This window comes from Haemaphysalis longicornis, unplaced genomic scaffold, assembly GCF_048455015.1.
Source record: "Haemaphysalis longicornis isolate Haplotype H1 unplaced genomic scaffold, Haemaphysalis longicornis Haplotype H1 scaffold_3, whole genome shotgun sequence".
NCBI lineage: Eukaryota > Metazoa > Arthropoda > Arachnida > Ixodida > Ixodidae > Haemaphysalis > Haemaphysalis longicornis.
Window position 1 is genome coordinate 98181870 of NW_027526335.1, and position 24485 is coordinate 98206354.

General features: G+C 45.7%; 2 protein-coding genes across 2 annotated transcripts in view; one reads left to right on the forward strand and one right to left on the reverse strand.

The window, feature by feature from the left end:
* LOC144174919 (serine hydrolase-like protein) overlaps nucleotides 1–5939 on the forward strand; it is a 28712-nt gene extending 22773 nt beyond the window's left edge. The window contains exon 4 of the mRNA XM_077703905.1: nucleotides 111–5939. Coding sequence (XP_077560031.1) covers nucleotides 111–377 — 267 coding nt within the window. The 3' untranslated portion in view covers nucleotides 378–5939. The remainder of the gene's footprint in view (nucleotides 1–110) is intronic.
* Nucleotides 5940–6196: 257 nt separating this feature from the next.
* Nucleotides 6197–21147, reverse strand: LOC144173341 (uncharacterized). The gene is made up of 6 exons (XM_077701820.1): nucleotides 20876–21147; nucleotides 15315–15415; nucleotides 11722–11781; nucleotides 11582–11656; nucleotides 11232–11285; nucleotides 6197–6350 (listed from the first exon to the last, which is right to left on the reverse strand). Exons 1-6 carry the CDS (start codon nucleotides 21066–21068, stop codon nucleotides 6267–6269), a joined length of 567 nt encoding a protein of 188 aa, XP_077557946.1. The 5' UTR covers nucleotides 21069–21147; the 3' UTR covers nucleotides 6197–6266.
* Nucleotides 21148–24485: the final 3338 nt, after the last annotated feature.

Consider the following 24485-nt stretch of genomic DNA (forward strand, 5'->3'; position numbering starts at 1 on the left):
CCATTTCAGCGTCAGCCCCAGTGCAGGTTTCCTTTTCTTTTCCTGCCTAGCTAGCTACCACACGGACACTCTGCACAGCCGTGCTTGAAGGCATCCCGTGTCCTTTGCAGGTGATCAGTACAGTGCTGCTGGACGCAGACTTCCAGTACGCGCTCATGGAGAACCTCCGCTGCGACCTGATCATGATCACGGCGTCCGAGATAGACGAACGCATCATGCGCGGCAGCATGGAGCGGTTCTTCGCGCTTTACGAGCGCTGCTGCTCCCGCTTCAAGCACGTCGAGGTCCAGGGGAACCACTACGTGCACCTCAACCACCCCGAACGTGTGGCGCCGCTTATTAACGACTTCTTGATTGAGAAGGCACCGTCGGCGTAAACGTGAACGGTGAAGTATTAACGGCACTTGATAGTATATTGGAGCTTGAAATTAAACTTTGCTAGTGAGGATGATAGCTATTCTGATGCAACCCTTTACAAAGCACTTTATAAGCTCCCCAACATTGTACTATGGTATAAACCAGACTGAGGGTATAAACCAGAATGAGGGTATAAACCAGAATGAGAAAGATTTCTAGAAAAGTGCCCCTTCATCTCGTGCAGAGGTATTGGCCTTGGTTTTCATTTTTTCCACCTTAGGTTAAGGAATCGACCCGTACGTCCACTCGACTCATATAATCCAGTTTATAGGGCACTACGCACAAGGTCAACCCATCGCTGCTGCTTTGAACTACAAATCAGCTGATTAGCATTTAAGCTTCTGGCACGACGAAGTAGGTGTGGCGGTGAATCAACGGGTGCTTGCTGCCTGGAATTTGCCAGCACTGCGGTTAAAGGCACGCAGAAGTGGCTTACGCCGCCACACACCGTTCTCTAAAATCGATGCTCTATAATGAGGCAACTTAAAGTCACTATACGTAATCATCGATATGGTGATGCTGGTAGCTAACAACTACCTCAGAGCAATTCATAGAAGTGAAGCACAAATATTTTTGATTACTTTCGAGCAATGCCAGAAAAAAAACGCTTCTTAGCTGCAGAATTTATTCTTTGGTATGATGCACACATACTTTCTAGCCTTTTGCGGAACATCCAGTGTAAAAGTGGAGGAGAGGAGGGCTAGAGGGAAAGGACAGGGGAGTGGAAATAGCGAGGTGGCAGAGAACGACAGAAAGATGGAGACGTGTGGGAATTTAAAAGGAGGTACGGGTTAAATAACAATACTACTAGACCCCATTTATTGATTTAAACCATCGAAGTTGTCATATTCACAGCTGTGTACCGCATGTATGCAAACGGCACCTTAGCTTGAACTAAGACCCCTAAAAGCATTTTCGAAAAAAGAATTTTTTTTTCATTATTTCCTTGAATTGGCTTATTTCATTTAATGTGGTGGAACTGCAGAATTGACATGCATTGCTTCTGCCAGAATTTGTACATGCACTTAAAATCCTTGAATAACTTTGACCAAAAATGAAAAAATCAAGCTTGGAAGGTTCCTCCGAACTGTTGAGAGGTTAGTAGATGTCGCCTTAAATTTCTTATTAGCTCAGGCAATGCAGGTCCCTTAAATGCAAACAGTGGATGGAGGTTTACGAGTGAATGGAGGTTTACGAGTATTCGTAACATGGAAAGAACCTACACAGCGCAACATTCCTGGAAGGAAAGTTCTGCGTGAAACTTCCAAAAAAAAGTATTTACAGGCAGTCGTTCCTATATCGAGTCTGGTTGTGTGACAGATTTGTGTTTACCTGAATTCACTTCCCCTCCTGCTCCCTCAAGCCTCCCCACTCACCTCTTTGTTATGCTGTCTGAATAATTAACACATAATCAACTCCATTCACACACGATGGCTGAGCCGTGGTGTGTTAGTAAACTTTTTACAGCTTCAGATTTTGACGAGAAGGTGTGCGGGGAAAATCCCGTCTTGCCTGCCGAACTCCAGCACCGCCTATTGGTTGCTGTCTCAGTTGATGCAAGAGACTGACATTGTAATCACGAGTGTCGTGTTTTTTATGACTGCCAGAGAAGCAAAAATTGAAATTTGTGAAGTAGTTGTTATAACAGAATTGGGCTTAAGTGAGGCTCCAAGTGAAAATTCAGTCATAGGGTTCGTAGACAGTACATTCTGATTGCACGCACAGTGGAGGGGATTGCCGAGAAGATGAATGTGATTCATAAGCGTTGCACCACATCAAATGCACCAGTAAGGACTTTTGGCGATGAATATGCAAGGTAAAACTGTTTAGCAGCAATTTAAACACTACCGTGTAATGTGGCCACTTATCTCTGATAGAAGATGCGTGCTCGCTCTAAAGCACATAACTGCGATCACTGAGATTATACAGAAAAGCAGAATTTAAAAGGCTTCACGCACTGCTGGACTGATGTTACTCGGTTTGTTTTGTGCCTGACCTGCACGTTCTTAGGTTTTACTTTTTTTTTTTTTCTAATGTCTTGGATCGGAATCTACTTGGGTCTTACTGAAGCAAATGTCAGACCCAAAACTTATACTGAAGCCAGTTTGGTTTGGACACAAAAGGCAGCCATGCATAGTGGCTGAGGAAAGGCACAGCTGTACTTTTGAGGCAGTTCTTTTCTGGAAAGAGCTGGGTAATGTGAGTGGATATATTTGATGCAGAGAAGGGGATGGTGGTTCCGGCAAGCCACATTAGTAGATGGAATGATCCGAAGTGAATAATCCGAAGCATGTGCATCAAAGGATTGCAATGAGCAAATGAAATCATTCAAAGCGGCCTTGAATTCGTTTCCACTTTTTAGTGGCTTGGTCTAAAGTACTGTCTAGCACAAAGCATAACATGTAAAGGGGTGATGTTTGAAATTTGTCACTGGGCCATCTGGAATTGGGAAATGTGCTGTGCATACTTCACAGCCTCAAAAAGCAACATCGACGAAAGAAGCATACATTAAGCTGCCAGGTGGTGTCAACATTTACTCCAGGTGCTCCATGAATGACCTGTAGATTTTTGCAGTGGGCAGTTCATAAATGACAGAGCAGCTATGGAGTAGTGGGCCATTCTTTCTTTAGGCGACCAATATCCTCTTCATTTCTTTTGGTGAAGTGCATGAAAACTTAGTGCAGTCATTTGTAGATATGGTAGCTTTGGGAGCAACTATTTTCGTTGCACCGTACCCGCCTATTCACAGTGGTGGCTGTGACGCATCTTGCTACACCATTGCAGGGTATTGTTTTTATAGTGCGGAAATTCTAGTGAATAATCGTCGTAGGGTCATAAATCTGGTTAGGCATTGGTATGCACAGCATTCTGGCCTACATATTGTGCTCATGAATGCTGGACTTGTATGTTTGCAGGAACATTTAAAAAACGTTTTGACTGAAAGACTGTTATGTTTACTAATCAAGTCAGGAATTGCCTCCCACATCAAGGTGTTTTTAATGCTACCAGCACACCAAAGGTACCTAAGTACGTGTAAAATAGTGTCTAATTATATGACAGCCTATAACCTGCAAACAATGAATATGTTGATTTTCTTGTATATTAGACAGACATGCGAGATCCAGTTCATATACATTATGTCTTATAGATTACCTGAGTAATACCCCTGCTACACTAGCATCCAAATGTCATTTGAACCAAATGTCATTCGACTCAAATGCGAAGTTGTGCTGCTCCACTGGGTTTTGAAATGCCATCCGGCTCAAATGACATTGGGGCCAAATGAGCACCAGAGAGACATTTGGGGCGCTGAAATGCCATTTCTAGCACTCTCGCGCACAGCGTTCCAAGTCAGCATAAACAAATACATTACTGGCACACTTACAACAAACAAAATATTCTTAACGGTGGGACCTTGTTTACTTCTCGTTCACTTAAATCGTGATATCGAGATGTAATGATTCCGTACTCTCAGCACTAGTGCGAGCAAGCGACAAACCAGTGTGGCCAGACAGCACAAGAAAACCTCGATTGCGATTCAGAATTAAGCAAAAAAACGTGTCAAAGCTTACGATATTTTTAATTTGATATCATTTTAATGCCGAAGACTGCTGCTCATTTTGATTGTTGCATTAATGCGTAAAAATGGAACTCGACAGCAGGAGTGCCTCGCAGCACGGCGAGCGATTGTTAAAGCTTTCAAATGTCATCGAAATCGTAGTGGAGCGAATGCCATTCGAAGCCCCCCATTTGAGTCAAATGACATTTGGTTGAAATGACATTCGGACCCTAGTGTAGCCAGGGTATAAGTTTATTTGACAATCATTTAGAAATATTTGAAGGCAGAATTGCATCTTGGTTTGTGAATGCACGTGAAGAATTACTGTTGTGTTACATGTGTCTCCTGTGACCAATGCTGGCAAAAGCAGTTCAAATGCTCCTGCTGCATGAGTGCAAGTGTGTAGTGGATTGCGTTTTTCAGTGCTTTTTGCTTGAGATAGTGCATCACATAGACTTGGCACTACTAGTTAAAAGTTCAGTTGCCAGAAGAAGTCATAGTTATTAGTTTGCATTTTCAGCCAAATGCAGTGACGTCACTGTGATAGATTATGCAGAATAAGCGTTCCTTTCATATTTTTAAAGTTCACTCCCAAAATTGTTGTGTTAGTCTATGCCCATATTGCATTTTCAGAAAAAAATTTGGTGATGTCTTGTAATCTCGAAGTTGGGACAGTGTACGTTGTCTTAGTTTAACACCGATTTCACCAGCGCCTATCATTAAGTCATGCCCCAATGAAACATCACTTTTACCTTCACACAAAATGTTCACAACCTTTGTACAATTTTTGTTGCGGAAGTGTTTCCACTATGCCTCGATATTACTAATGTCGCCTGAAAATGCAGTCATGTTATGATGATATAGCACTAGCTCTTTCACAGTTTTTGTTAAACCCAAGCTTTTATGTCTTAGTATTGTTTGCTTTGATAGGGCTAATGAAGTAAAATTAATTAAGTAATTGTAATTAATTTTGCATAATGCAACAATAATTTTTGGTGACATAATTGTGGCACCAGTGTATCCGTACTAAAAAGGCTGCCTGGTTCCTGTGACATGTTGAAGTGCACTTACTGAGGTACAATTAAACCAGCTCATGAAACAAAGTGTCACATTTCTGCATTCACTTGCTTAACTTCCTTTTTCATGGGCCTGTACCTCACTAACTGCAATTCAGTATTCATATATATGTCAGATTTTTCTTGTTGGCATTTGAAATATTTGTGAAAGGCAAAAATTAGTGGTCCATATGCGAGGTTGTCAAATTTTAGGAGGTGCAGTGTATGTCCAGCTACATACCACAGATTTGTGTAACAAGAACAGTTTTTTTTTGTATCCTGCCTTGTTATGCAGAAAAAATCACCACAAATACTCTTGCAAATTTAAAATTTTCTGTATTGGATCCTGCAGAATCGTGTTCCATTGTATACAAACTTGTATGTATTTTGTGTATAGCCTTCTGTTCCAGCTACAAGTTGCGTAGTGAATGCACAATTAAAAGTCGATGGAAACTTGTAACTTTTATGTGAGTCAAAAAATGTAATGTTTCTACGCACATTTTTGTTCCTCTTTTTAAAAAAATTCACACAGACTGCTATTGATTTTTCTGTTCAATTGTTTTTCCGCCTTTGTATAGTCCCTTGACCGGTTTAACCAGCTGAGATACGTTTCTTGCAGTCTTTGTAGCGTGTTTTTGTACAGGAGCCGAATTTCTGCAAAGCTGTCCAAGCGTTAAAACAGGGGCATTTGTAGAATTTGCTGCTACAGGTTTTTGAAGTGCATGAAGGCGGTGTTCACTTCTGTGATCCTGTTTGGTGGAATCTACAGGGTGGAGCAGTGGACCGTGAATTTCACTACTGCAGAATTCTCCGAGTGATATTTTAAAAGCGTTGTTACCACGAAAGTTGTTCCCTATACATTGTATCCAAGACGTTATATTGTTGCTGAATAAAATGTTTGTTACGCATTTGCATGACTGCTTGAAAAAATATGCGAACCAAAAATAGTGATGAAATGCATCAAGGAACTCCTTCCCCTCTCTCACACAAAAAATGTGGTTGCGTTGCTGCGTGAAAGATATTAGCCAAACCTTGTGCAGCATAAATATTCTCAAGAGGATCGCATAGTGCTGCAGCAGAAAATGATTTGGTGACACTGTTGTGTTGAATGATGATTTAATGTTATTTTCATCAAACTAACTAGCTTGACAGTTTTGTGTGCTTGCATATATATATATATATATATATATATATATATATATATATTTGCGAGGCTTTGTCCTAGGACTGGGTAGCTACGCGCTTACGAAGTCCGCGAACCAACCGACCATTCCAAGCAGGTAGGCTTCTTCTCGTGGCACGTTCATCGGACGGCATTTCTACAGAACAAAAAGTAAACATTCAGGGAAACATAAATAGGCTTGCAAAACCACCGGGAAATAAACAGAAAAGTAGATATATATATATTGGAGTTGATGATGGTTTTAGGCTTTATGGAGCAACGCCACCGAAGCTAGGGCAAAGAGCGCTAAATGATATTTATATGCTGGAGTTGCGCATTCACGTGAATCCCCAGTGATCTGTGGATGTAAGGAGAAGAAATGCAGAATAAGCTATTCCTGGCATGGGTAAGCAATATATTGCAGTGAAGCAACCTGCAATTTGCTCCCTAAAATTAATATTGAGGCTCAAATATATAATAAAAAGTGCATAGATTTCTTATAGAACAAGGCCACTTGCACCACTGCAGCTATGTGCTGCTATAATGTGTAGGTAGCATTTTTCTAGACCAGCAGCAGTAACTGTTGGGCATGCACAAAGTTTAGGAGCTCAGCTTTAATGTTATGCTTTGAGGTTTTACAATGGCCACCAGTACCCGCAGCTTGAAGTACTGCAAGTATTTTTTCCAATGGGTACGATATGACGACATTAGGCCTCAAAGCGCGACATTAGGCGTAACGTCCAGTGTTTAGACGTAACGAACTGAAGTTCCAAACTAATATATACTAGAGGGAAATCTGGCGCCACTGTCTAGGGGAGCCGCGCTTCGGCGAGCGTTCCGGCATGCACCGGGAAGGCACGTTCCATTTGTCCTTGGCATGGCTCATGAACAAGGTGAAAAGCTGCCTCTGGCTGCAGAAAAGCAACTTTACTGTAGAAGAATGATCAAATTTGTTTTGTTATTTAAAATTGAAGCTTCGAAAAAGGGTTTGTCAGTGAATATTTAAAAGCTTCATGCAAGATGAAAAAAGAAAAATGTTAGTTTTTTGTTGATTTTGGCTTCGAGACGATAAAGAAGCCATTTGGCTCGCTAAGCCAAATATAAAGTAGTACTGGCACTATACAAGTATAGGCAAGGAATGTTGCTAGCTGCAATGGCGACGCCCACGACGGCCCGCGCAACTGCAGCGCCAGATTTCCCTCTATACTTGGGCACAACTAGACTTACTAGATGATGACTAGACTTACTAGATGATGATGATTGCTAGTGGCATCCGCTTTGTAACGGGGCGATGACGTGTCATCTCCCCCCCCCCCCCCCAAAAAAAAAAACCAACTAATATATCTATGTTTTATACTCTTCGTTTAATACTAGCGCTGCTCTTAGGGCAGGCACAGCATATTTTTTCTGTTCCTAGTGTTAGCTGTCATAGGCAATATTCCCCTCTGCTTTTCGTCCACCAGCGTTCCAATCTTCGTCTCGTCGCCTCGACAGCCTTGAAGTTAACTCCCTCTCTGCTACCCTTAAATCTAGATTCCTAGGGTAAGGTGGCTAGAATGGCCTTACCTAGGGCTTCTGGAAGCCGAACGATGATGATGATGATGACGACGATGATGATGATTGCTATTGGTTTCCCCTTTGTAGCGGGGTGATGACGTGTCATCTTAGCAAAAAGGACTAATATACCAATGTTTTATACTCTTGGTTTAATACTAGCGCTGCTTAGGGCAGGCACAAAAAACTTATTGGGCATAAAATACTTCTTTTTTTCCTGTTACAGGTGGTAACGGTCCCAGGCAATATTCCCCTCTCTGACTTTCGTCCACCAGCATTCTAATCTTCTTTTCGTCGCCTCGACAGCCATGAAGTTAGCAATTCCTCTGTGCTACCCTTAAATCGTAGGGCTTTTGGAAGCCGAATATTTCCCTCATGTAGATTTGGATGGATACCCTCGCACTATGTGCAGCATAGTTTCTGTTTCTCTTCCGCAGACCACGCATACCCCATCATTTTGTGAATACTTCCCCACAAAGCTCTTAGTTCGAAAGCAACCTGCTCTAGCCTCAAAAAGCAAAGCACCGCAGCCGAATGTTGCTCCGCGTGGCGCAAAAAGTGCCTTAGAGCGAGTATTTTGAATGTGACTCAAGTTGATTCCGTGATTTTTCGGAGGTAATCTGCTTATAGACTACTGCAGAGGTGACAAAAAGAAAACTAGGGGTGAAAAAGGAGACGATGTCACGCGCATTAGGCGCAATCTCGTTTCAAAACGCGCGCGCACGATGACATCCGAGTCCGTCGCTTCGGCGGAATGATACCCCACATGAGCTCTTGTCGTTCTTAAATTGTTCCCGAAGTTAGTATGGAACTCTATGAACTGAACGCCAAGCAACATTATATCCATTGTGCGCGGAACTGCGGCAGCCAGTTGACGATGTTAAACCGCGAAGCGTAATGTCAGGCTGATGAGTGTCAAATTGAACGCTGCGCCCCTTGTCTTCGTTTTGCATTCGCAGCCAATGGGGAGGTCAGGCTGACGCATACTCCCGTTTCAGCCAATGAGAATTTAGGAGCTTCATTTCCGTGGCTAATGAGAACTTCTGGGTTTCTAGCACGGTGGCCTTTTAGCTTTCACATTGATGCTTTCACATGACGATAAACACGATGTGGGGGAAGTAGTATAATTAATGTAGTCATGTCTATATGGAGGCTATTTTAAACTATTACAACTTCGTCTGCATGCGTTTCAATGTCTAAGAAATTGCTTCTGCTTCTTCGCTCCTAATTTGCTTTACTTGTAGCGAACTCAGAGAAGCGCAAAATAGTTATTTATTTAACTTTGCAATACAGAAAAAATAAAGTATTGTCGTTGAACAGCGGTATATTTGATTTAAAATTAAAAAAAAATGGTGCCATGGGCTATCTGTAACTTCGGGTGTGAGACTGGAGCGAGTTTTAGCTTATATATATATATATATATATATATATATATATATATATATATATATATATATATATATATATATATATATGTTGGGTATGAAATGTTTAAAAAATGTTACGCACTTGTGACACGAATGATCACGCGCGCAGATGGTGAAATTATTCGTCTCTAAAGCCTGACAATAACGAAATTTATTCAGGTAGCAGCTCCGAATTTGTGAAGGTCAGAGAACCAAAATTCATGAAAGCATAATTTAATATAGCCCTGCGAAAGATATTGCTGCTAATACAAATACTGGACGACAGTTTCTCTAAGACAGCCACAAACTATCTTACCATTTTTTTATCCAGTGCACGCAAAATGAGAAGAAAACAACGAAATGAGTAGCCGACCCTGGCTCAACTGTTCGTGAAACATCTAGTTACGGATACAAAATATGCATCGTATGGAGTAAATTTTGGTCAGAAAACAGAATGAACTTCAAATACCAAAGTACCTTATGGGTGAACTTTTGCCATAGGTGCGTTGTGTTGCAGTCGGTCAGTATCCGTATCTTGTGGCTTGATAACGTTCTCGATCAAGACACTATGCGGAGCAGGACTATTGATATGTTATGCTTTTATTATTATAGTAGCCCTACCCCCTTTTTTTTCAGTGCAGATTTCTCGCTGCCAGCATGCCGCATAAATATTCATTATTGCTTTCTTATTAAAAATTCTTATTAAAAAATTAGCCACTGAGCCACCCGCTGCAGTGGCTCAGTGGCTAAGGCGTTGTGCTGCTGAGCACGAGGTCGCGGGTTCGTTTTCCGGCAGCGGCGGCCGCTTTTCTGATGGAGGCAAAAAGTAAAAACGCCCGTGTGTACGAGATTTCGGCACACGTTAAAGATCCCCAGGTGGTCAAAATTAATCCGGAGCCCTCCACTACGGCGCGCCTCGTCGCCTGCGTTGCGTCGGCGCGTTAAACCCTACAATCAATCGACTTTACGACTTCCAGAGGCAATGCATTTTTTGTGTGCTACTTCCCCATTATCGGCAAATGTGATTGATTTATAATTAAACATTAATATTCCATCACATCTACGAGATCACTATGTCACTCAAAGCCACCTCTGGCATGGACATCATAACTATGATCCACAAAGCACAGCGGTGCAGGACACTACGCCATGTACCATGCGCGCCAAATTTAAAAAGGAGCTAGAGCATAAAGTCTAGTTCATATATAGTAACGTCTAGCGCAAGCTGCCTCTAGAGCAGCGGAAGCTTGTTCCAGCGATATTGTCATGCATACCTCCCACTCTCTGTCTATCGGTGCATTAGTCCATTGGAGAAAGTCCATTCTACCTTACTCCAGCAGCGATCTGCGCATGCGCGGGCTGCCGGTCTGCCATTCTTGGCAGTCGACTCGTGCAAAATAAGCAAAAGAGCGTACCTTCAGCTTGCTGCTCGGAGAGCCGATATGCTTCTTAGCACTGCGTGTTTTTATTTCCTCTTTTTCGACAGCTCGTAATTAGTTCTTAGGTGCACACAAAAAAGGCTTACAAAGGAAAGGGGCAAATGACCGCGCTGTGAGCACATGGCTGCCAGAAGGAAGACACAAAGCTAAAAAAAAAAAAAAGTAAATAAAAGGGCGCTTTGCCTATTGCAGATAAGTCTCGGGAATGTACCCCTGCTTCCGTGGCATTCATGTCGCCTCGGGCGTTTGCAGGAGGGATTGAAAGACGCGTATGTCTTGTGCACGATTTTTTCGACAGCCAGACGTTCTTGGGGGCGTGCCTAAATGTCATTTTTAGTTCGCCGTGGCGGCCGCTAGGAGGACCAGTACTAGAAAAAGATCCAATGCACGCGATCTGCGGTCTCCCCTCAGGCGCAGTCAACAGACAATTTGAAGTACACTCTCGTCTGCGCTGTTAAAACGCGCTCAGAAATCAGAAAAGCATATTTGGTATTAGCGTCCCCTCGCAGGCTTGGAGGCATGGGGGTTGTGCTATCAGCAGCTATCGCATCAAATGGCGCTCCCGTGACATTAGAAGGATGGTGGGCGTGAGCATCGTTAAAAGCACACCACCGATATACGTAAAGGTTGCACACTCACTTGCACTTTCTCGACGAGCGTGCTGAGGTTGACGTGGTAATCTGTGACCAACCTCTGCCAGAAAGAAGAAAACAGAAGGGGGGTCTCAGTTAGAGGCCTAGGCTGCAGATGCGTGTCCTAGATAAAGGATATATCCACCAAAATTCGCTCGTAGGTAAAACTACGAGCGGTTCTTGGTCGATAGCCCTTATCTAGGACACATATCTTCAACCTAGAGAGTACCATCCTAATCACGTGCGAGATGGTGTGTATGTGTCAGAGGTCAGAAAATGACAGAGACCTAATCGACGGTTCTGTTTGCATTAACATAATGTGTTTGGGATATCGAATTACTACGTGGTTTTACTTACGCGTGACGTCGTTTCCATGCCATCGATTAGCTTTTTAAAACAGTCCGTAAATGCTGCGTTGAAGTCCCCATTATCCTGGAAGGTTAAAGTGGTATTGGTAAGTTGGATTTGCAAGTGTGCTCCAGCATACCTCTACTTACCCCGAGATCGTCCACGTACGCATAGCACATGCGACTGATGGTGCACAGTCTTCTTGATTCCTGCAAAAATGTATAGTAATCACAACTTCCTCATTGTTTTCCCAAAATGCGAATAATATAGGGATGAGTATCTGTGGTGATAGTGAAAAAAAGTAAAGAACACCGTTTTTGTGAATGTCGTTCATTTATACAGACGTCTTTCGGGCTTCTTGAGTACTATAGAATCCTTTCTTCCCTTCAGGATTTGCATTGTGGCTGCTTCGAGAGAAAAAAATTCGTAGAACACCTAATATAATAAAAATTGTCACACAAGCCGTTTTTTTTTTGTGCGTGTGTGTGTTTAATCTGTTGGGCACCTAAACTACCTCTTTGGAAGATTTGCGTAAAAAAATAAGTTCCATGTCGGGCCCAGCTTCGTCGGACTATTGCACATACAATGCAACCAAAAGAACAAATGTCGCCATTAAGTACCAAACAATACAAACGAAATGTTTTGAATTCTACGGAAAGCTTCAATTGTATACCAATGGCGCGAGGTAATTGAGGTAGAGCCTCCATATTTCAGGTTGGTTAGGCTTGGAGAAAAAAAAATGCAGGGTACCGGCAAGCGCCCTTCGTCTCCTCCGGACCTTGCCCGAAGATCTTGAAATCGCCATCGTATGGACCCCAGGCCATTCGAGCCTTGCAGGGAACGAGGCAGCTCACGCTGCCGCCCGCGATCTGCACTTCCGGGCATTCCCATCCTTAAGGCAAGATGCCACGAGCAGCCCGGGCTCCACAATCCCCTCTCTAACACCCCTCGATCCTACATTCAATGTCATCCTATCCCACTACCTGCGCTCCAGAAGGATCTGTCCCTCGCCCCACCCTATTCTCAGCAACCAACAGTCTCATATATCTGGCGCCGGCTACAGACCGGTACTTACTTTAACCACACGGTTCTCTCCCACATTCTCCATCACTGTTACAACACGACTGCCGCACTTGCAACATCCCTCTCACTACCTACCACTTGGTGCACTCGTGCCCAGATAGCCCTAAACCCCTCCTCAACCCCTCACCTGAGCAGTGGGAGTCAGCGCTGACCAGCTCGGCTCCGGAGCAACAACAAGCTCTGGTCAACCGGGCACTGGAATCAGCGCGGATTCGCGGCCTCCTAGACTTGGGAGGCTGACCGCTTTCGCTCTTACTCCTTTCTCTTTAAGATAAATAAACGTTTATCTCTCTGTAAACACCATGCCACAGAAAACAGAATAGCTGTCAAGTTGTTCCAAATTTATTCAGTTGGAGCATTAAAGCAGAAAAAAAATATTTGAAAGCCTGCCTTACGGGCTACCTGTGGCCGGTATGGTCATTTTTGCCAAGCCTTATAAAGGGCAGCACGATCTGTAGGAATAATAACAACCTTCTGTACACCGTTGTGTGCATAAGGTTGAGTGCATAAGGTTGTGTCTTCAGGAATTACGGGCCCTGTTATTCCTCCTTCCTGCAAGTTATTAGAGCACATTATTTACAAGCATATCAATGCATTTCTCGCATTTAAATATCCATTGCCCAATTACCAACACGGATTTAGGCGAGGTTGTAGTACTGTTACCCAGCTAACCGAATTCGTGGGTTATATTAAAAGTAACATGAGCACTGGGAATCAAGTTGACGCATTATTCATTCACTTTTCGAATGCGTTCGACACTGTACTTCTTTATAAATTACTATGTAAATTAAACACCATATTGAACAATGCGCAACTAGTTAAATGGATTTCTAATTTTCTTTCAGACCGCTCGAAATACGTTTCCTATAACTGGGATGACACCCATGTTGTTAATCTTTGTGCAGGCGCTCCACAAAGTTGTGTACTTGGACCGTTCCTGTTTCTACTGTACATTAACGATTTGCCTTGTAACGCCAGTTCTAAAATAGTCTGCATTACGATGATTGTGTTTTGTATGAATCCATTGACTGAAGCTCATAATCGTCTAAATGATTAATTCACTAAATTCTGTCAATGGTGTGCAACCTGGAAAATGAGTATTAATTTTAACAAATCCGTGCTTATGTCTTTCACCAATAGCAAGTCCCCTTCCTGCTTAACGTATACTTTTAAATGATCCGCCCAGAGAAAAGTAATATATTACAAATATCTTGGGGTTATCCTTTAGATCAATATGTCTTGGTCTCAGCGCATCAACTTTATCTGCACGAAATCTTAAAAAAAATTAGGTTGTTTAGGATGAACTTTGTTCAATCCCCAAAAAAGCACTTAATTACTGATCTATAAAATGCTGATTCGTTTTGTGCTTGACTACGCATGTCCCGTATGGAACGCTCACAAGCAGGGCTAAATCGATAAAATCGAGGCCAATAAAAAAAGCTATCAGATTTATTTCCAATCGTTATGACCGCTACTTTTCGCCTTCCCTTGCCTTGTCTTTCCCGGAACTTTCGACACTACGCACGCGCAGACTCAATATTTCCATGAAATTGCTTCACTGTTTTATTCATTCGGCGTTTCGCCTGTCTGACGATACATACATACCATCTGCCTCACCGTCTATTACTAGAAGCAATCAGTTTCTTAACATCAAGCCTTTTCATTGTAGAACCAACGCATTCAAATTTAGTTTTTTTTTCTTTTAACTGCCGAACAGTGGAATGGATTACCTGGCGGCGTACGTTCGCTTCGTCTGGAAAAAAATGTACTTGCCCTTTCTGATTTATCCTGATTGTGCTTGTGCTTTTTGATTGATTGTAGGGTTTTAACGCGCCGACGCAACGCAGGCGATGAGGCGCGCCGTAGTGGAGGGCTCCGGATTAATTTTGACCACCTGGGGATCTTTAACATGCGCCGAAAGATCGTACACACTGGTGTTTTTGCTTTTCGCCTCCATCAGAAAAGCGGCCGCCGCGGCCGGGAATCGATCCCGCGACCTCGCGCTCAGCAGCGCAACGCCTTAGCCACTGAGCCACCGCGGCGGGTGCTTGTGCTTTTTGATTGTATTGCTCTGTTTTCTTATTTATTTATTTTTTATTTTTTCTATTCAATGCTCACTCCTGCCACAGCCCCGAGTTGGGGCTGCAGTATGTAAAAACAAACAAACAAACAAACAAACAAACAAACAAACAAACAAACAAACAAACAAACAAACAAACAAACAAACAAACAAACAAACAAACAAACAAGCAAACGAACGAACAAACAAACAAACAAGCAAACGAACGAACCATGCAAGCAAGCAAACAAACAAACTAACAAAGAATACATGTAATATAATTAAATGAGAGCCTGAGCTAATGAACGGCCAGTATGTTTCATGGAACAGAACAAAGTAAATGTCGCGTTTCCTGCTTGTTTTGCCTTCAGCAGCTTTCGACATTTATTTAAGAAATAATTGCGTTATTCAAAAGTCTCCTTTTTAATGCAGGGGCCAAGACGGAGACAAAACAATATGGTGATTAGTGTTAACAAAGTGTAGAAGCTACACAGCCCCGGCGATCGCGCTGCAGGCTCATGATGATAGATGTGAAACAAAAATTCTGCACGCAGTCGCCCCATTAAGGGAGCCACAAAGAAATACATGCACCTCCGTTACCTTCGCAAGGTTAGGGTCGATGCCAAGCATCCTGAAGTGCTCCTTGCACGAGGAGAACAGCTCGGTGGCAAATCTTGCCGATTTGGCTAAAAGAATTGGATCTGCAAAATAAGGTGCGAACAACCTCTTCAGTCAAGGGTTCGACAACATTATTTGAAAAAAACAGCAAAGCAATCACTGACCGAGTCGACAAAGGTATAGAAGACATTTCCGAACCCGTACGGTGCGTGTGTGTATATTTTTTTCAGTTGGAAGAGCCATGCGTCCACAAAGCCCGCAGCTCGATAACTCATAGCTCTTCATATGTGCCCCATTTTATTTCAGAGGCTCACCAAGCCGGAGGGAAATGTTCATAAACGAAAAGACGGGGTGTACGCCCCTTGTCACCACGGATGAAAAAGTTAAGTATACAAAGCCCGTCGCGCCCCCAAGCCGCCGCCACAACCCGAAAACGACTTCAGAATATTCACCCGTCCCAAGGAAGGCTTCGACCCTAGGAAGGAAAGCCAGGCTAAGTCCTGCGTTACTCCCCTACAACAGTCAATCGGCCGCCAAAATCACTTAGAAAGGCGCCGAATTGCGCGTCCGCATCTAACCCAAGCATAACATAGTTACCATCAGCACGCCGCACACGCAATCGGAGCAAGAACTCAACATTATATTGCAAATCAAGATTCAAGATACGGTACATCCAATAGGCCTGTACGGGGTTTATCCCCGTGACTCATGTAAGGGGTCATTCATGGCGTGTCAGAACATTACTCGGCTGAGGAAGTCTTGGCAAAACCAAGTGGTAAAACCAAGTTACTTGGCACAACCAAGTGAGACTTGCAGTGAGACTGGGTGCAGTGAGTGAGACTTGCAGTGAGACTGGGTGAATGCTTTCTCTTTCCTGCTCGTGCCAGCTGCAGTGGCTATTAGCGATTCTAACCCATTGCAACAAGAAATCAAGGCACTCCGTGCGGAACTTCAACTCTCAAAGTCGTGTGATGGCTGGTGCTGTGTAGCTAACACAGAAACAAAAAGCCGCACAGACTCCAACCGAAGCTCGAAACACCCAGTCTGCGAAAATGAACGTACTCCTGACATAGCTAAGAAAGAGGAATCGCGACACAACGCTCAGAGCACGCCAGAGACTTCCCGACGGTCTAAGGTATCCGAACCCGACAATCTACTTGATCAAACTGTCAATTGCATGAGCACAATAGGAAGATGTTCGCCAGCGCAAACTAGCCAGATGGTTGAAAATGTATGTGCGGGAATCTAGGCTTCGAGGGACAAAGACCTCCATGCACACAAAGGTGACCTTTGGGATCGCTAGCTTTAATGGCGATTAGAGAAGGATGAAGCAGCTCCAGTAAGCCGCCCGCGTGATGATCGGCCCCGATGATGTCATCGGTGCAGCAGCGATGATAATGCGAAATTTTTTACAGTATCGAAGAACCAGCAAGCCTTCGGGAATCTAGACTCTCGCATCAAAAAGCAAGAAACCCAGCAGCCATCAACCTTCAGCACGCTGTACCGGAAATAAAAATTGTACCAACTCTCTAGTTCCGACGACACTAACCACGTGGTTGAACTCTCCGTGGTGAATAATGGATAGACTGAAATAACGGGACTTGCGCGCTCTACGGATCTGGCGATGGAGCTGTAGAACTTGCAAGAAAAAGCAGCAACTGTTACAAAGCAATGTCGACCCTTGCGATCGCGCCATCGGCCCCGACGTCCTGTGCAAGAAGCCAAATCGTAGTGAAACTCCGCGATACATCGCGCACACTACGCATGACAGCCGCGACGTACGTATGCTACTTACGAAATGTTAGTGGCACTACAACGAACCCTCACAATGGTTGAACACGACTGTGTCCTGACGGAGCTCATTCCGCAGAAGAGCAGGCACATTCGTGCTAAACGTACACTGCTGACCGAAATGCAACAAAGTGCGTTCTGACAGCGCTTACTCGCAAAGCAGTCGCAAAAGCGTGTTCGAGTCCACTCCTGATAAGAAACGATTTCAACGCGGCCCACTCAACGTGGGTGCACGCGTACTCGAACGAGCGGACGACCGAGCTTTGCGGTGGGCATTGACGAATTAAGCTTCCCCTTCTTTACCAACTCGCGTGTACCCACAAGAATCGGCAACAGCATGTCGAGAGATTCATGCCATGCTGGGACATGAATGCCCCAAGCAACTGATGGTAGAACCAGAGTCTTAAAGGACTCTGGTAGAACCTAGACGAGAGCACCATGCGCTCGTAAAAACAAGACTACGCAGTTCCTCCCACACACGACACCTCGGTGAAGCGCCGTAACCGCAAGTCACCCCTACCCCGAGAAAGTCGCATGCTGGGAGCTTGTTATATACCCGCAGCGTGGAAAGAAGCAGAAGGACTGATTCCCCGTCCCGGAAGGGAACCAGTATAGATAACTTACGCCCGCTCTTTCTGACGTCATGCATACAAAAATTTACGGAGCATAATTCCCTAAAAAGATTGCTAGGATACCTGGAAGAAACAGAGCGCATGCCCCACACCACTTCGGCTTCAGGTCACACCTTTCAACGCAGGACATACTCATGCAGCTTAAAGAAGATATCCTGAACAAAGCCAACACACAGCAAGACCACCCTGGCATTTGACCTCAAAGGGGCCTTTGGTAACGTCAGCCACACAGGCAACCTGGTCACTCTCGGGTGCGGTGCCTGGATGTATGCGCACATCTGAGACTTTCTAACATGACGCACAGCAACTATTAAAGGCACCCTGCAACACTTTTTTAAACTTTTTTTTCTAAATCCTAAATATTTTCAGAACGTAGTCAACAAACACATTCAGTATTTAGAATAGGGACTCACGAAGTACCTCAGCCAAAAATTACTGATCTATGTCCATGGTAACTTGAAAACCTGCTCAAAAGATTTTCGTCTCTTTCCCGAGTCTTGGCGTACTTTGAACATTCGAATTACGTCATTACAGGAATGTAGCCGCTATTGGCCACTTCCTTTCTGCTGGAGCAATAAGAACATTTGACAGCCTTTTTAGAAAAAAGGCCAAAAAGCAAAGCAAAAGCGGAAGGCGCATAGTTTTGCTCCGACGACCAAATCACGCAGTGCCACTCCGTGCAGTTGATAACTATAGCTTCGACAATGCTTCCAGACGCGCAGGAAAGAGTGAAAGCATTTATCGGAAGTGTTGCGGAGTCCCTTTAAGATTGGAGACGTGCAGTCGCAGCCCATAGCGATTGGCAGGCAATGGTAGCAAGGGCAGAAGGTGGGGCCTTCCTCTATTCTTTCGAGTGCCGCTCTCATATACTTCCCACGATTATAGGACTAAATACTGTATACTAGACTTCCACCATGGTTTATATGCTGGCGACGTCACACTGTGGATTCGCAAGGGATCCATGGGAGAGATGCAAGACAGTGCAATAGGCTGCAGACACAAACCGTGCCTACACCGGAAAGTGCGGGATGCGTTGTGCTCCACAAAAATCTGGCCTGCTACGGAGAGGCATGACATCCAAGAAATCTCCTTACCCCACCACTGAAATTAAACTGGACGGTATCACCATCCGATCTTCCCATCCGTAAAACTCCTGGGTGCGACCTTTCATGGTGGCTGCAGCAATGCACAAGGGCGACTAAAAATTGCCCTCACAACTACTCATATCACTTGCATGCCTCACACAATCACCAAAACGTCGCTCCGTAAGAAACAGCAGGACACGGTACCGCTGGTGCAAGCATTCGCACTATATCTATAGGAATCCAGATTACCGTGGATGAGCTCATCGGGCTCATCTCACAGCTCAAGAACAACGCCTAGCTACTAACTACACCACTACAAATTGCTCATCCGGCTTGGATACGCGATCCGGCAACGATCAAGTCCCAAAATGGAAGACATGCCAAGCACGCCAGACACAAAATACAAATGGCGCCCCTACCCTTAACATGCACCCTCAGCGTCACGTGGGCAGGAAAGAAATGCAAACTCAAGCCAGCGAAAGTACGCCTCAAACGATCAAGTGGTGGACACAGACGTGGCAGTATACGATCGTGCGCATGCCATAATGGCTGTGGTCACTAACGTTGAAAATGCTCCAGCGAACCTTACCCTCCGACGTACGACCATGTTTGCGAGCGGAAGAAACGGCCATAGCACTGGCCATCGCACACACCGATACAACTACCATACTCACAGATTCTCAAGGGGCGTGTAGATCGTTCATCAACGGATGACTCTCCATTACCGCATCGAAACTCCTCCGACAACGGTCACAAACGCGAAAGGTCACCACTGCTTGGACACCCGTTCACTCTATAGAGCCCCTGCGGGAACATCGTCGCCCACTCGAGTGGCCGATAACTAGCCGACCGGGCTTAGCTGAACGATGGGCTGTGTGTGGACGCACGGCTACTCCCAAACCACCAGGCTATGATCCAAGTTTTATAGACTCACCGTGAAGGGGTACCCATCAGGCCACAATTCCCTAGCAGGAGACGGTGCTCCGACAGATTCCAACCAACACTTTACCACACCCCGCCCACTTACATGCCATTTGTTTGCTCTTTACACTTCCACGTGTCCAGACTGGGGAGAGCCTGCTACTCTTCCCACATGGTGTGACCCTGGGAACGGAAAACAGGGATTGATCATATCTCCGACCCCAGGTGAGAACAGTGGGAGAGATAGCTGACCAGCTCTCGCCTTAACGTCCAGCTGCGCCTGGTGATACAGGCGACGACGGCAGCAAGATTAACCGGGTTCCTGGACAAAGGACTCCGTCTGCAGCGCGCAGTGCTGCTACAATAAAACTACACTCCTCCTCCTCCTCCTTCTTCGCCAAGTAAAATTTTCTATTAAAAGCGAAGCTGTTTAGCAAATCGTATTTTTTTTTGTGTCCGCAGTTAAAAATAGAACGCGAGCACGTGAGCACGCGCACGTTGGCGCGGGCCTTGCGGCGACCGTCCGGCAGTTAACAAAACAAAGAAAATGCTGAGCGCTCGTCTGTGCGTGCCTCGTAGCGACTGCCCAGCGTCCTCGGCGCACGTTTGTCAAGCCAAGCATAGCCACTTAGGAGGATTGGCCGAGATTTGTCAAAACAGCAACTCCAGCGTTTGCCGTAATCGTGGCAACACTTGCACGGAATAAGACTCCAGCGTCCGCCGTTACCGTGGTAACACTTGTTCGGAACGAGAGGGACTCGTCATAGAGTACGCCCTTCAAGGTGACGTCCAATGATTATAACTTCCAAAAAAAGAAAAATAAAGGAAGCTCACATTTATAGCAGCGACAGGGACGGAGAAAAAGGTCGCTGCGGCAGCGAAAAAGTAGCAAATCGGCGGCAATCGTGGAATTAAACGTTCGTGATGGTTGCGAAGTTTGCGTACAGCTTCACTACGCTCAAGTCTTATGTGTTAGTGTGAGCTTCCTTTACTTTTCCTCAGTTTAGTTCCCGTTCGAGTGCATTCCCTACATTTAGCGTGTCGGAGGCTGCAGTATAGCTTCGGTTGCGGTAGGTTGCCGCGGCTTCGCGGTAGCAAGCTATCGAGTACATACTCGGTCTTTTCCCGCACCACCGCATTTCTTGAGCCTTCTTCGTTGACTCGGTCTTAGCAAGGAGTAGCAATGCCACAATCATCAGCGTCTCCGGAAGAGCAGACATGCTTGTCGAACCAGGAGAATTTCGAAGGAGAGTCCCGAAACGTCCACTATGGCTGGTCTTTCCCCGTCGCCGAAAATAAGTTGCCATACACGCGAGTATATGCGAAGCGCCAGCGGCCTTACTGCGTCCCTTGCACCCATATCAGGCACGAACATCGTCTATTGTTTGCACTAACGGCAGCTGACATGTATCCGTGGATGTCTCGGTGGAACATTCAGGCGCCCTCCGCCATCAATTTCGAACCGTGTTCGGCTATAAAAAAAGGAGAAATGGCTGGAAAAGCCGCCCACATGAGTGTTTCGGCGAAAACCTTGTTGTGAGCGTGTACGACCCTCTGTATGCATTCTCCTTGTTCCTGGCGCATTTTTTTGTTTCCTCGCTTTTACTTGATTGATGAGCGCCACAGTGCTCCTTCCTATCAAATTTAAAGGCAGCTGCATTCATAAGGCAGGCAATTTTTCATTTGAAATATATGACCTAGGGTAATTTATGACCTAGGGAAGAACGTGTGCAAGAAGGAGGGAAAAAGAAAAAAAAACAGCACTCAGTTAACAAGAACAGAGGCTGTTGTTTTTCGAGTACTGCTGCGCACGGTTTGTACCATGAAGAATCGCCTTAACTTGTTTCACTGTGCGGTGAAGTAGTAGTAGTACACACAAATAATGATACGCTCGTAATTAACAACAAGATTTCAACTGTTTTCTGGGTAATGTAAATGGTAAATATGTGTCGGGCGGCAATAGGGAGGAGCGATGAAGGCGCGCGGGCGACAAAAACACCAAAACGCGCAGGCAGAACCCTTCGCTCACCACAGCATCTATTTGGCGCCATTTTCGGGCAATAGAAACTGGCGGCCGCATTCCGGATGCGGCCGCAAGTGCGTGCCTTGAGTCGAGCAAGAACCCCCACCAATTTGCCACCGATGTGGTCCGCGCCTTGTACCCTGCATTTGACACACTTCCTGCTAGCAACACGTGCACGTTTCCTCTGCCGCACCGCGACGGTATTTCCCCTTCTGATGACGCGGTCAGTGGAATGCAATCGGCTTTCACCATGGCAGGGTTCCTGGTTACGATTGACCAGGCTTCGTAGCCTGGTCAATCGTGTGCGTTGCGTACGAGGTTTATAAGAGCCTCGACGACCCTGCCCTCGGCCGTCTCCTCGATTCTATCAACGAGTTGAGGCTCTCGGTCCAAATACCAGGATCATGGCTCCGGGAAGATATATCTTCCGTATACCAAAGCCAGGGAAACCACCTGACCTCCTCCCGAAACTTCGCCCTGTCGCCTTAACATGTACCTCGTGAAAATAGTTAGAGCTCATACTGGTGACGCGGGTTCAGTGGTGGATGGACACTTTCCGGCGGCATCACACGACACAGATTTGGTTCAGATCAGGTATGGGTGCATAGGATTGGCTTGACCACTTATCGCCAATGGTGCGACTTGGCGGCCGATCACACAAAGTGCGGAATTGCTTACCATGGACATTCACAACACGTATGACAACGTCAGCCACAGAGCCAGCCAGGAAATTCTCGAAAGCCTACTTGATCCGGAAAAGGCCCGCTCTGTCATCCGGGCCTTCCTGACTAAAAGCTCATTTTCAGTACGGATTGGTGGGGCTAGTTATGGCAACTTCACCCCAGACCGTGGAGTGCCTCAGGGGTCGGTGATTTCTCCCTTCCGCTGTAGTTAAGCATGCCTGCCATCTTGGTTCCATATCGGACCTGCGCTTTCTCATGTACGCGGACAATATTACGGTATGGACCGTACACCCTGATTGGATTCGGCTAAGTGTCTTCAACAAGCTTGAAATGACCCGCAGAAATGGTGTGAATGCGCTTGTCTTACGATTTCAGTCGAAAAGTCAGCCATTATGTCCATGGCCAGTGTTTGGGGCCGTCGTCAATCGCACTACAACTCTCCGTCCGTCCTGTGCCCACTGCCACCTTTCTTCGCGTGGAAATTTTCTCGTTTAGGTCAGCTGCACTATGACTCCGATCCGCCCCCCAACAAGCAGGTCAAATGCTCCAGCTTATCCGACGTATTTCACAAAAGTATCTGCTCCGGAATGGCTCGACTCTTGGTGCGATAAATACTTCAGCCTCGAACTGTCTACCAGTATCAGTTCCAGCACACAGCCAATGCGGAGTGGGCCCCACTTAAAACATTTAATAGAGCTGCAATGCGCACAATCACCTGCCTCCCTCAAAAAACGCTTGTACCATCTTTTCAGGCAGAAGCCGAGCTCAACACCTTGGATGAGTTTGTTCATCAACCTTGCTCCGCCTGTAAGCCCAAATTTAATTCCGCTGCAGAGGAAGCGGCATTAGTGATTTACATCGGCCATTCGCTACCCGTTTTACCAGCTAATTTTGAAACTAGGCCGCCTTGGCTGTACCATCAAGTGACCGACAACCGGCCGCTGCCTCGACTCAAGATTCGGTCGACCGGAAAGGTAGGTGCGCCTTTCGTGGTTATGCCAGTGCTTTAACTGCAAGGGTACAATGTCCCGCTCATTCAGATGCGAATTAAACCTGCGTCTGTGAAACACTTCGAATCCAACCTTCTATTCTGGCGGAGTTTACGGCCATCCGGGGCGGGCCGCAGGCTCTAATGCCGGCCCTTCTTCAAGCCCCTGGAGGTTCCACTGTCCAACTCTACACAGATTCTACAGCGGCCATACGGGATTTGCGCCGCGTAGACAACACGTCCGTTAAAAGAGACATTTACAAAATACTGGTCTCGTACCTCTGCCCTCTCTGACTGTCGTGGATCCGGCGTAATACAACACTCTCCTCACATCACGGCGGATAGGGCCTGCCGTCTTGCGTTTGTTGCAAGACCGCTGCCATTGCTGACAACCGATCCACACGATTCCTCCAACGAGATTCCTCCAAAGAGAATAATATCTGCGTCGCACCACACGCGTGGCCACCAGGATTCCATGCCCCGTTTACCAACAACTGCCCCTCCTGTATGGCTCCTGCCGAAGACGTTGACCCAAATCACTTCTTTCCCTGAACGCAGCAGCGAGATCACAACACCTTCACGGCACAGGCCTTCATCCTGGGAGGTCTCCCGATCTCCGCCGGCAGCTCTGGGGGCTTCAACCCCGCTCTCCTCTGGACTTCGTCCGCGAAACGGGTGCCAATTTGTATCTCTAGGACTGTCCGAAGTTATTGAAAGGGATTATTATGGCAATAAAAAGGTCGTGCAGCTTGCACTAGTGGTGGGAGGCTGTAGAGAAACGGCAGAGCTGGCGGCCTCTCTCTCTTCGTCGACGCCGCTGTACACTAGCCTTTATGCATTGTGTTGCGCAGGGGCGTCATAGTTTGAAGGGCGCCGGTGAGGCTCGGCGAAGCCATGCCTATAGGCTAGCGAAGCAAGCGCGAAGCTATGCAAAGCTGCGCCAGGTGTTGCTGGGCAACGCGAAATGACGTCATTGCGCCGCCAGGTTTTAGATGCAAAGCATCTCTTGCTCACGGCTCCGTCGTCCGTC